A 13,319-nucleotide genomic window follows, 5' to 3' on the forward strand; every position below is an offset into this window, starting at 1 on the left:
TTTCTGCTGTGAAGAATAGCTGCAGCAATTCTCCCTGGGTGGATCAAAAACTGCTCTCATGCCTAGGCTCTACCTTCAGCTTGCAGGATGCCTGTGTGTTGGAGCTGCAGAGGGTTTCTTGAGCACACCCCAAGCCCTGTCCACCTCCCTCTTTACTATCCTGGCTGCAGGACTCAATCTGGTGCTGCCACCAGCTGGGATGAGGAAAGCAGCCTCCTACTGCCCCCCCCAGTGCCTGCACTGCGTCCACTTAGCCACACACTTGAGCAAAGGTAAGAATAAGGATGGAAAAGGAATGAATTGTTTTCATCCCTACCAAATGGAGGTAACAGTGAGTTTTCCTTACAGATCAACTCCCAAATGCTAGCGAGAGTGTCTGTACAACATAGAAGTACTACCCTGAATGCTATTCATATTAACTGAAAAATTTCAGTTTGCAGTTACACAGTCCAGAAAATCTGTACCTCAATAAAAGCTTACAAGGAAGCAGACTCTACAGAAGTAATGCAGAACACAACAGCTACTTTTATGGGGCTCTGCTGTGGGCCATTATTGTGTTTAAATTTGAGACGTATATTGCTCTGCAGGAGAAAACGTAAGCATTCGAGAGGACATCAACTTCCACTACTGCCTCCTGAAAGACCATGGCAAGGCAGAGTGGAGATTCCTTGTTCCCATTCTGCTGTATTTACACTGATGTTCAGCAGAGAACACCAAGCATGGTGGCTGGCTCTCCTTTTTTAAAAGGGGTTTAAATACTGGAATTGTCAGCAAAACATCAAGGTAGTGTCTCCTAACCCCCACTCCAGCCAAAGCCTTCATGTAGCTTCTTAAATACCAACAAGCCTTTGGGAACTAGTTTTTCCTGGAAAAATAAGTTAATGCACCAAGTCAGCTGTTAACTTTGCAAGGTGCTGTCTGAGATAAGGGCTCCCATGAACTGCTTCTCTGCTACATAACTCCTACATTTCATAAAGCCAAGTTTTAAGGTACTTCAGGCATTCTTACATTTAGTAACTGCATTAACTAGTATATGGAAGCAAGATTAATTTTTATTAGCTTGAAGTATCATTTTATTCAAGTGATAAGAAATATCATAATACATTATGCATCTGCCAGTTATAATCCATTCTAATTGATTCCAAAACCTAAGCAGTAAATGAGTAAGACAGTTTATCTAGTTAAACTGAAAAAAACAGCATTCCACACAGCCAGTACTAGAGATGTCAACCGTATAACAATTCCAGCATTATGTTATGGCTTTCCAGAAAGTCATGAAGTTAACAAATTAGAACACATCAAGAGCCATTTTCCAAAGATTTATTGAAGTAGCGACAGGTTGCTCATACTGTGCTGGAAAAAGCAGTTTTATTGAATTCAGATACTTAAAAACAGTATTGCAGCACAAGATATTGCTATTTGTAAACTAGACTCCATTGTAAACTCTAATCCTTCAGGGAGAGTCAGTTTGCAAGATCTAAGACCTATTTCCTAGCATAATCATCTTGCGCTCATGGAAAAACTGCAGAAAGGCACTTGAAAGCTGTTTCTTCCTTTAAGACATGGACTTTTTCAATCTTGCTGGTAAGAATTTCTCCTTTAGTAAGTATGCATCTTCACACTTCAGCTTTACTCCAAGTCATCATGATGCTGGGAAGTTTCATTAATAACCTATTGAAAAACAAACATTTGCATTAAGTTTTAGTAGGAAGATTTTTGTGGTTTTTTTAAGTTAAAGTGGAACATCCATTTCCAAAATGTGAACAAGTGGGTATCAATTATCACTTATGAGAAATTCTAGTTTGTAAATATCATAGAGAAACCGTTCAAGTTTTACTTACTTACACTAACAACAGCATTTTATCCTAAGCACATTAAGTATCTGTTTACTGCCACATGTTTTCCTAAGGAAAAGTTTTGAGCATTTGCTAACTCAGCTGAACTTAAATACTCAATACACAGGCAACAGTCACCAACCAAAAGTCTTACTATCAGATGAATTTTAACTTTTTTTTTCCAGACAAACCTGTTTGCTATACCTGTATGCTCACATAGCTTGGAGTGCTCTTTGCTGTTATATTCAATACTTACTACCACATACAAACTGCAGTAACCAGAAGGGAAACTTAAGAATTTAATGTAACCAGCTCTGATAGAAATAAAATTAAAGTTATCACCAACCTGTCCATCTCTAGTTTCCACGGTCTTAATTAGAAGTGTTCTCTTCGAGTGAGTGTCAACCATTGGCTGAGACTCAATGTTGGTTTCTGCAGAAGAAGATGCATTATTACTAGTAGTCTAGATGAAGTGCCTCCTCAGATAAATGAGGTGTAACAGATTATACTGTCTACTTTCAGAATCCCAATTTAGGATACAAAGACGTCTCCTGCTCTGAATAAGCCAGGTCTTCAACATTTTCTCTCTGTGCCCCCTAAAGCACTTTCAGCAGGTATCCAAATCAATTATTTGCTATGTACCAATATTAAAAATATGTATCCAGGAACAAAAGAGCTGCTACCATCCAAGGTTAAGTAATTGAAAATACTGTAGTTAGATCCAAGAAGAGTATTCACAACCAACTGCACTTATACAAGTTTAAAAACCAGCATAAAAGAAAAGCATCCAGAACCCTCATGCTAACAGTAGGGCAACTGCCTAAACTGAAATAGCAGAAACAGCTTACCTCTCAAGTTCAAAGCAGCAAAGGTTGGAATAGGCATGTTAATCCTGAAGGAAAAAAGAAATTGATAAAATCAGACATGGGTATAAAGTATCTTCTAGTAATTCCTGGTTTTAGAAAAGTGTCTGCATGTGATTACCTGCTCTCTTCACCCTCCAGCAGTTTTCTGTAGGTGGCAATCTCAATATCAAGAGCCATCTTTACATTCAGCAGGTCCTGGTACTCGCGGAGATGGCGAGCCATTTCTTCCTTCATGTTCTGAATCTCATCCTGCAGACGGCCAATAGTGTCTTGGTAGTTAGCAGCTTCAACAGCAAAATTCTCCTCCATTTCACGCATTTGGCGCTCCAGGGACTCATTCTGGAAGAGAATAGTGAAATCAAGCACTGCTGCAGTTCAGTCACTCTTCCCCACCCTCAAGACCCTTAACATTTTAAAGAAGAGAAGTTGTGGCATCCTTTCTGAAAATGCCCAGACATGTCCCAAATTTGTCATGTCCTTATCTTCCCTTTGCAAAGTCAAGGAGGGTCATTCTGCTGCATGATCTGAGGTGTGCCACATGCTTGTTCTACCAGGTGGCAAAGCCATCCTTTACAGTAAGCCCAACACATACAGTTCAAGTCAGCATGTAGGCAATCCTTAGTAGTGGAGATTTTCAGGTGTGCTAAACACTGTTATGTCCATTTCAAACCTGTTTTTAAGTCAGCCATGTTCTGGCAGCAGCAAAATTTGCACCTTTCACTGCTCCTCCAGGTTTTTTTTTTTATAACTTTAGCTATACCTGGCAGACAAGAACTAACAGTGAGTATTATAGCAAGAGAATGAACTTGTTGTTTACAGCTTAAGTAAGACTAATTCAGTTTATCAATCTAGCCAGTGCACTGCTGTGCATACACACAAATTGAGCTCACAACATCCTTTTCAAAAGTACTAATGTGCTGCTGAATTGCATGGCAGGTCACCTGCATTCACATCCAAATTAACAATTAAACTGCAGTGCAGTGCTTAAAGCTGCAATGAAGAAGAACAACTGCTGTCTTCTACTTACGCTTCCCTTAAGAGCATCAACTTCGCAGGTGAGAGACTGGATCTGTCTGCGGTACTCATTTGCTTCCTGCTTGGCCTGGCGCAGGGCATCGTTGTTCCTGTTAGCAGCTTCAGAGAGATCTGCAAACTGGAAAACCCCACACTGGTTAGCATAACACTTCTGCAGAAATGGTGAAAACAGACCTTCTGTGGACACAGCAGTTGAGGGCAACTGAAGGTATTACAAGGGTTAGCACCTGAAATACTTAAATATTAGTATTACTCTTAAAGTGCCTCTCCCTCTCTTTTTAAACGTTATATTACAATTCAGAGCAAACTTTCATACTTGTTGCCCCACCCTGTACATTTCCCATCTTTTCACTCATTTCTCCTGTACTTCATCCAACATCTGCATTCAGGTACAAGCACAAGAAAGACTCCCAGTGAGCATCCATTACGTTGCTGTTGTAGCTATGGCACAAAATGTTTCCTGTTGTACCCTTCCCAGACTAGGACCGATAAAAGACTTTGTGTCACGGTTATGTTCACATCTATTATAGAGACAGAGGGAACAGCAAGTGCTACAGAAAAGCAGCTAAACAGAATTAGTTCCAGTGCCTAATGCATTTTACTTACTTTGGACTTGTACCACTCTTCAGCTTCCTGAAGATTCTTAGCAGCAACACTTTCATACTGTTGGCGAACATCACGCAGGGCCGCAGTAAGATCAGGCTTAGAAACATCCATGTCAATTTGGATGTGCTGCTCCTGGAGTTGGGCCTGCAATTCTCGGATTTCCTTAGAGAGAAGCAGACACTCAACATTATCACACAAAAGCACACAGATCATACACAGGTGGGGACTCTGGGACAGACCCCGCAAAGAGCTTCCTTGCTAGACAGTTTGCATCCATACACAGACCTCATTTCTCAGCTTACCTCCTCATGCAGCTTCTTCAAGAAGACAATCTCCTCTTGCAGTGACTCAACTTTGCGCTCAAGATCAAGACGTGCCAGAGAGGCATTGTCAACGTCCTGAACAGAGAAATGAACAATTCCTAATCTTACAAAACTGATGTAGAGAAGTCTCTTACAGAAAGTTCAGCAGCATACAGACTGATACTACACCTGAGCTTTTTAGCAACACAATAGGAAATCCAAAGGTGTGAAAAACCTTTTTGCCTCCTCCTACCTTAGCCTTAAACAATTATATGCACCTTTATTGTAAATTTGAAAAACTATACCACATATATTGATTATATCATCTTTGCTGACATGCTGCTAAGCACAATCAAGAGCACACAGATCATAGTGGGTGTAAATCAGGTACTTGAGTCAGAAGTCAGCAGTAAGTGCTTCTAGCTTGACTACACTGACAAAGAGTGGCAATTTGCAAACTTCCAGTCTTTTCAGTGGGGCTTTAAAGTGCAACACATGTGCCTTCATGTCTATCAGTGGGCTTAACTTATTGACTCCTTGGTGAACGAGCACAAAGCCCCTTAGGGCCACAGACCACACTTCTAAAGCATACTTGTGAAGCTAGTGAGGTATTTGTAAGAACTGCAGCATTCACTTAATGCAGATCAACAGCTCTCCCTTGAGAAAAAGAAGGTCTGAGCATAAACACAAACTCAGCTACTCATCATTGCCTACACCCTCACAGTTGCTGGCAAAGACTCCACCTTTTGCTGGACAGAGATAGCCTTAATCAACAGCAAAAATTCATTTAGAGCATAACAGAAGACACGTCATGAATGTTACAAGGGAGCAACTTTAATTAGTTCAAAAACATAAGACTAAACATTGATTGGGAACTTCTTACATTTTGAATGTCTAGGGCATTTAGTTTGCAAAGGGGAAGATTTTTCCTTTCACTCTAGTTACATACACAACCACATGCTTGTGCTCACAGGGTATTAACATGTCAGGTTCTCACAGCTTACTCTAAAGCTATTTTGGATTGCTGAAAGCATAAGCATTCCTAATCAGCAGCTCTCTTGAAATAAGGAGTGTTTTCTTTAGACTCCTAGAAAGCCTTTCCTTGGATCACTCCTACTCTGGGGTAAGGTCCTTGCTCCAGAAGAATTGTTTTGTTTACTTTATCCAGCAAAATACCCCCTTCATGCGTCATTCTGTAACTTTTCTATCAATTCCAGTTTTACACCCACAGTTCATATCAGTTCTGTTTTTTAGTTCAGGGAAAGAATTTCCTAATTAATTTGTTCTCCTCCCCCCAAAACCTCTCAAGATCATTCTGGCAGAAAATTACATGGCTATGACCCAACATGTTTACATAATTGGCCAGACATCCAAGGATTTTCTAGAGGATTTTACAGAAATCTTCACCCTGAAGGCTATTAATTTTTTTTATAACAACTGAATATCTACAGGATTTTGGGACCTTAGAGTAAATTGAAAGCAATTTAAACTGAAGACACTATATGTGGTATGTACTTTACTATATGCTATCATTTATGTATTCCCTATCCCTAAGATTTAGTGTTTCAGTGGTTCCCAAATGTGTGGAGAACCACATAAATGAATAGGCTACTTGTGGCCTGAACAAGCAAATACAAGTCACAGATACATGCAGTTGGAGTACACACTGATTTATCCTAGGAGATTCTTCAGTGCAAGCCACACACTGTGCAGGGTTGAGCACCCATATTTACTTAAGAAAAAAGCTCGTGTTAGCCAGGCTTGTCACAGGTTCAGGACCTATTCCTTGCTGCTAGACTAGCTGGCAAAGCTGCAGGAACTTTCTCACTAACTGTGATGCTTGTCCTGCCCCAAAGGAAAGTCCTCAATGAACTTTCACATATACTTTATGCTGTACACCCTCAGCATATGAATAAAATCACATCTTTGCCACAAGATGTGATCAAAAGAAATGAATTACAATACAGTGCATACAAGCTGGTCAGTCTCTGAAACAGTAAGCTTTTGGAAAGAAAAGCTTAAGTTTAAATATTCATTTTTTGTTTTAAAATACTGAAGTACACAACTGCTCCATCAAATAAGAAGTAGCTTTGATGATACATCAGAACAGCAAAGCACCTGCTGAAGTGTTTCAAATTTATACAACTATACAACTTTCCAGTGGAAAAATATAATGGTTTAACAGAACACTGTGCATTGTTTTAAAATGGAAAGCACAACAGGATATTTCAGCTTCAGTGTTCTGTGAATTTAATTTCACTTTCAGAAGAACAAAACTTAGACTGAAACAGATTTAGGTTTCAAGACCTGCATGTTAACTCCACCCTTGCCAGTAAGGAAAAAGGAGGTACAATTGACATTCAAATCAAGCACACCAGGATACACCAGTTATGTCATGAATGGTTTTAGTGTAGCGTTTCCATAGACAGTGATTTTCATTTCTTATGCACAAGCTACAGCTTAGAAGGTTAAATGGATCCAATTCTGAATACACACATCTGCTAGAGGTTGAGCTCCTGAGTGACTCCTTTCCATAGTACAGGGAAGAGCTGGATAATGAGTGTGGGGTATGCACAACAAGCCAAGCTCACTTTAAAGCCTAGAGCCTTCATAGGACTCAAGTGGATTGAAATACAGGCATGCCTACAGTGCACCAATTAAATATGAAAGATCATGTAAAAGCCAGCCTAAAGTCAATTGATCCTTCAGCTGAATTCAGCAACGAATCAGAGTAGATGAGGGTCTCTAAAACTTAAATTGAATGCTCCTTCATAGAACTTCACACTACATTCAATTGTCTTAGCACTCAAAACAAAATAAAAAAAAAAAAACAAAAAACCCCAGAAGCTTAAATTAAGTCTCAAATTAAGGTTGTTAAAAACTTCTGTTCCCAGAACACCAGTGGAGACTGAATTCCCAGGCTCTGAATGGGAATAGAAGTTTCAGTTTCCCCACACTATCTCTTGAACACACCTGCTGTCCTTCAAGGACTGTAAATATGCTGCAGACAAAAGCCTTTCCCAGGGAAATACTGACAATCAAGTGCTGATTTCCTGAATACTGACTTCTGTTAATGCCTATGAAGAACTCTGGGACAAAGTCAGCCTGTACCCAGCTGCCTGGTGATAAGGGCAGTCACTTCCAGTCTGAAAGAATGCTAGCAATGCTGGTTTACACCAGCAGTTTTAGGGAAGAGACCTTGTTTTGAGAAGGCACATTCCTAAATATCTCTTAGTCCAAACAAGGCTTAATCTAAGTTGAAAGCTGGTTTTGCACAAGCGAAAACTTGAGCTTAAGAATTTTTGAACAGTTTGCACAGTTGTTTCTGGTTGTCATGTAGATTTACTTTAGCTGGATAACATCACAGCATCCTACAAAAACTAAACTCTACCATAACTTTTTTCCTAGGTTAACATCTTCGTTTTACAGAGGATTAAATTCCAGGTGTTCTTAATGGACACCTAGAGGAGGCAAACTCAATCCTGTGACCTCACCCTAAAGAACATATTGTCTTCTTCTCGTCAGCAGACAACACCCACATGAAAAACCTTAAATTTGAAACTGTTGCCCAGTAATGTACTGGCCAGTGATTCATCAAAAAGGAGTTCTGTTTTGTACAAAAACTGACCCATAATAGACACATTTCGCTAGAAATGTTCCCGCACCATTACACATTTAGTAAGAATGCAGCCCACTGCGCCCTCCCCTCCGACACAAAGGGATCTATTATTTCAATCTGCTGCCACCACACTTGCCATAATGCCTGTATCTGCATTCCACGGTGAATCCCATAGAAACCATTAATACCCTTCAGCCAAGCGAGCAGATGGCCCCCTTTCACTTTTATTGGATCGGAAAGTGATTCCACGTTGGGGCGTTTTTTGTAAAACGGGCTAGACTCGGATAAAGCAGGACAATAGTTCCCCTCCCCTCCCCTCCGACTGCAGCATCCCCCTAAAGAAAACACGGAGGGCTTGCGTGAGAACTGACGGAATCTCTTTGTGCAAGGAAAGCAAACTCCTGCGCTCCCACCCTCCGCCCCAGACACAGCCTCCACCACCGCTAACCTGTCTGAAGGACTGCAGGGTGTTCTCGGCCTCCTCCCTCTGAAGCATCTCCTCTTGCAACCTGGAAGGGGCAAGATTGCGGTGAGGAGGGAGCGGGGATCACCCAAATCCCCCCGCTCAACCTCCCGCCCGCCCGGTAGCGCTCGGGATGCTCAGGAGCTGCCTCGGCGCCAGGGGACAGGGCGGGAGGGAGGCAGCGGGAGGCGCCGGCAGCCCCAACCCGCGTTCCCCAGGCACACTCACTTCTCCCTCAGCCGCATGATGTCGTCGGCGAGGTTGTCCCGCTCCACTTCCACGCGTGCCTTGTCGTTGGTGAGCTGGTCCACCTGCCGCCGCAGCTCCCGCATCTCCTCCTCGTAGAGGTCGCCCAGGCGGGACGTGCCCTTGCCCTTGAGCTGCTCCAGCTCGGCCAGCAAGATCTTGTTTTGCTGCTCCAGGAAGCGCACCTTGTCGATGTAGTTGGCGAAGCGGTCATTAAGCTCCTGCAGCTCAACCTTCTCGTTGGTGCGGTTCGCCTTGAACTCCGTGTTGATGGCGTCGGCCAGGGTGAAGTCCACGGAGTCGTGGAGCCGCATGGGCGGCATGCTGCTCCGCAGCCGCACCGACGTCGTCTTGCTGGCGTACATGCCGCCGGGCGAGGCGGACACGTAGCGGGCGCTGCTGGGCCGCAGGGCGCTGCCCAGCGAGTAGCGGCTGCTGGACGTGATGTAGCGGGAGCCGCTGCTGGGCCGGCTGCCCCCGCCGAACATGCGGCGGTACGAGGAGTTTTTCGTGCTGATGCTCATAGCGACGGCGGCGCGGGCTTTGTAATCCGGGAGCGGAGCGGGACGGTCAGAGCGTGCGGAGAAGAAGGGCGGTGGCCGCGGCCAGGGCCCCTTCTTATGGGCACCGCGAACCCGCCCCGCCGGGCCCGCCCCGCTCCGCCCCGCCCGCGGGGAAGGGGCGGCGGCCGCGGACACAAAGGAGGCGAGCGGGCGGCTCGGCCGGCGGGGCGAGGGTGGTGGGCGGCAGCTTGTGCTGTGGCCGAGTCCCCGGAGGCTGGCGGGTTTCCTCCGGGGCTGCGGGACGTGGCAGGGCGGTGCCCCATCATACAGCGGGGAGGACGGGGGTGACAGCAGCGGCATCTTTGGCGTCGCGGAAATGGGCGCTGGATTTCCCCCTTGCATCTCTTTTTCCCGCTCCAGAGTGAGCGCGGAGACTGCAAGAAGGGTTTGGCAAGTGTAATATTATGTCATAGGTCTGGCAAAAACACTCCAAATAACCTACTAAAACCCCTCTATAGGTATGATGTATATATTTCTTTCTATGAAGTTTTTATTGCCTTTTGAGCTTTCTGAACGAGTAAGATCAGGGGAAAAAATATGCTGACTATTCACAGAGGGTTGCCAAGTGTTCAAAATAAACAGCTAGAAAAATAATGTGTGTTGTCTTTAGCAATCTTAGCTCCTACTCTTAAGACACAAACTTTACACCTTAAATATGTTTTCCATGTAGCTGGGGAAGTAGTAACAAGCCTAAGGCTTAATTCTGCCATTGTAACAATGTAACAGGACATGTAACAATGATCCCAGGAATAACTTAGGGGTTTTTGTGTGGATAGTCCATTATTGAAATTGCTGCATCCAGCGTCTTGCTCCTGAATAATAACTAGGATAGTTATTAATTTTAACAAAGGGTTGTTTCTTCACTGTTGTACCCAACAGGCTTTTGCTATTAATTTTGATAGGCACGTGGTCAGAGTCTTAGAAGAGCACCTGGCAAAAGGATAATTAATCATTAGCTATGATCTGCAAATATGTGTGCAACATAAAGGGCCAAACAAAAATCCCAGTTTTTTAGGAGCAATTTCAGTATCAAAATGGGACTACCAGCAATGGAAAAGAATGATGTAGGTAGTACAGCACAATAGGAATGGCACAAAAGTTAACAGAGAAAAACTTTGAGTAGCAGCAGATTGTTTCAGCATGAATGCAAGAGCTGCTTAAGGAAGATGACAGAATCTCTGCCATTTAGATAACTAAAAACTTGAGTGGCCAAAGCACGACTCACACTCTGAAATTCTGCACTGATGCATCAGGTAAAGGACATCTTTTTCCTCTTTGCTATGGGAAGTGAGCAATACATTGTAGAAGTCTTATCTGTAATGTATTACTTCAGCACTTAGAGGATGTAAAACTACCACCGGGTTTTGATTCTTTCTAGCTTGCAGTCCTGAAGGAAAAAATATCTTCACTGGAAGTTCTGATAAACCTGAACATGAACGGTGGGAGAAAAATGCAATCGTCACACCCCAGTTCACACTAGTCAACTATTGTACTTCGGGTAATGTACTTTACAAGGAAGAATGTGAACCTGTGTATTTTATTAAAGGTCTTTTTTTAAGGAAATTCTGCGTTGCTTTCACTCTTTTGGCAACCAGAAGTGCAGGAATGCAGTTTGTATCTAAATGTAGGTCCTTGAGGTTTTAATTTCTTTTGTTCACTGAAGCTTAGTCAAGCAAAGGAAGCTGACAAGGTTGAGCTACTGAAGTGCTTGCAGTATAAGTCCTGGGCTACAGCTCATTCCATTCACCCACTGAATAAGAGGCAGAGGTCACACAGCATTCCTGAGGCTAAGGGTTCCTGAAGCCCAGCCTGAACGCTGTTGTGCTGCCCAGCCCTCTCAGAGCTCTATTTAAGCCATCAAGTTTGAGCTGTAAGCCTTTGTGAGCCCTGGCACAAAAGTACATACTCATTCTATGAGTAGGCAAAAAGCAAAACAGCACATAAGCACGAATCTCATGGATTAAAGATGCTGTAGTCAGAAATCCTGATAGCTTTAGCAGACTGTTGTTTTTTCAAAGGTGTGCTGGTGTCCCATCTGTTTTTTCCTAACAGAGCACAACTTATACGCCATAAAACGTTCAATGGCAAGAATAATCCTCATTCAGAAAATGCTTTTCCCCTAAAATCCAAGGTATTTGTTTCAGTAAATATGACCTACCCACTTCATGTTTCAAGAGTAATTTCCATATGTTTATGTCACTGCTGCCATATGTGCTCTTGGCCACCTGCCTCATTTCCGTGTCTCACTATGAAATGTTCAGATATTGTTGGTTGTTGGGACTACAGTAAACCTTTAAGTGCCTTTTGCTGGTTGGCACTTACACAGATGCACAAATGGAAGAAGCTGTAAGTTTCTTGTAAGCCGTAATAAATTTAATGCACATTTGCAATGCAAACCCCAAAGGGGATTAAAACATGTCCCCTTGAAATGCAAAAAGATCCCTACTGTCCTTCTCAGAAACAACTCTGTCTCAGTGTAGCCATAAACATCATGGAGAGTGTACTTTGAATGGAAATGAAATCAAAGTAATCTGTCTAGTTTCATGGAAAATGTTATGGGACTCTCAGAGGCGGTGGCTGATGGAGATCCTAACCACTTCTGACATGAAGAACAGACAGCTAAGAGCATCACTCAGCACCACGCTGGGGATTAATCATAAGCTACTGCTTGTCATCTGTGCTGTTTGCTGCAATGCCTTCCCTTGCAATTCCAACATGCAGTCATGCAGCTGCCTGCTCAGCCTGCAACATCACCTCTACAGAAGTAGATCAGAGGTAAGCCAATGGCACTCTTGAAAAAACAAACAGGTATTTTTATCATAAGAGTTTCAGTTCACACTGAAATGTTCTTTTTTGCCCTTTTTTTTTTTGTAGCTTTTTTTTTCAGATAATTATGTATTGATTTACTGCCAAGAATTAAATATGGAATGAAACCCTAGAAATTTAATAAAATGACACCTGTATTGTGTGTAACTTTCATTAATGGGGGAAATGGATAACAACAGAGAGAAGGCACAGGTGCCTGAATGGCTTTATATTGTGTATCTGTTGTACGACAAATTAAAAAGTCCACAGAACAGAATTTCTGTTATTTCCTTGCAAAAATATGTTGGTCTGAAAATATCACTGAAAAGACTGGGATTCACTTTTTTTTTTTTTTTTTTTAATTTACTATTTAATTTAAACAGTAAGAAATGAGAGCAATTTAGTCCAAATATTACATGTGCTTTCCAGTTAAATAAACCTTGACTAAACAGATGTGAATGCTTTTCTTAATCAGATTTATGCCCTTTTTCTAAAGTTTCTGCTTCCAGGAGGCGTAGAAGCCCGCATAAAGATAAAATATCCATGAAAAAATCACTCTGGCATGCAAATACAATAATTTTTGCTTACAGCATCTGTAAGCCCTGGTATGCATGGGGCTGCAGAGGCATTCCTTCACACATCCCCTGCACCATGAATATTAAACAAACTCTGGGCAATAGGGACACACTTTAACATGGGGAAATAAAAGACCCTTAACACCCTACAGACAATTGAACAGGAGGAACACTCTGTAGTGCTCAGCCAGAGCAAGTGCTGTGGCCTATCACTTGAGTGACTGCTGTGACTTTCAGTGTCTAAGAACACCTTCACCCATGGCCTAAAAACATGAAGACTGCTATGATTTTGAAAACAGAAAAGTCCCTGTTTAAAAAAAAAAAAAAAAAAAAAAATTCTGGCTCTAATCTTCAGCTGGGATAAGTCCCTCTCTTTAGTTGAGAGCCAAGTGTATGGAGCAAAG

At 42.5% G+C, this 13,319-nt stretch overlaps 1 protein-coding gene and 1 long non-coding RNA gene across 2 annotated transcripts; one reads left to right on the plus strand and one right to left on the minus strand.

Moving 5' to 3' along the window:
- Positions 1-1,306: 1,306 nt before the first annotated feature.
- Positions 1,307-9,593, minus strand: VIM (vimentin). Its single transcript, XM_058831235.1, has 9 exons — positions 8,955-9,593; positions 8,712-8,772; positions 4,645-4,740; positions 4,343-4,504; positions 3,729-3,854; positions 2,820-3,040; positions 2,684-2,727; positions 2,182-2,267; positions 1,307-1,671 (listed from the first exon to the last, which is right to left on the minus strand). Exons 1-9 carry the CDS (start codon positions 9,494-9,496, stop codon positions 1,630-1,632), a joined length of 1,380 nt encoding a protein of 459 aa, XP_058687218.1. The 5' UTR covers positions 9,497-9,593; the 3' UTR covers positions 1,307-1,629.
- Positions 9,594-9,679: 86 nt separating this feature from the next.
- On the plus strand, positions 9,680-12,304 carry LOC131575597 (uncharacterized). The gene is made up of 3 exons (XR_009276809.1): positions 9,680-9,993; positions 10,914-11,033; positions 12,075-12,304. It is a non-coding gene; the product is annotated as an uncharacterized LOC131575597 (long non-coding RNA).
- The last annotated feature ends 1,015 nt before the right edge of the window (positions 12,305-13,319 follow it).

Source organism: Poecile atricapillus, chromosome 2 (genome assembly GCF_030490865.1).
Source record: "Poecile atricapillus isolate bPoeAtr1 chromosome 2, bPoeAtr1.hap1, whole genome shotgun sequence".
Classification (NCBI taxonomy): Eukaryota; Metazoa; Chordata; class Aves; order Passeriformes; family Paridae; genus Poecile; species Poecile atricapillus.

What these genes read in the sequence shown, in the direction of transcription:
- VIM (XM_058831235.1), bottom strand. Translation starts at nt 9,496, where the DNA reads ATGAGCATCAGCACGAAAAACTCCTCGTACCGCCGCATGTTCGGCGGG. An exon ending in ATCATGCGGCTGAGGGAGAA is followed by an intron (nt 8,773 to 8,954) that starts GTGAGTGTGCCT and finishes TGCCCCTTCCAG; the next exon opens with GTTGCAAGAGGAGATGCTTC. An exon ending in TTGATGCTCTTAAGGGAAGC is followed by an intron (nt 3,041 to 3,728) that starts GTAAGTAGAAGA and finishes ATTCTCTTCCAG; the next exon opens with AATGAGTCCCTGGAGCGCCA.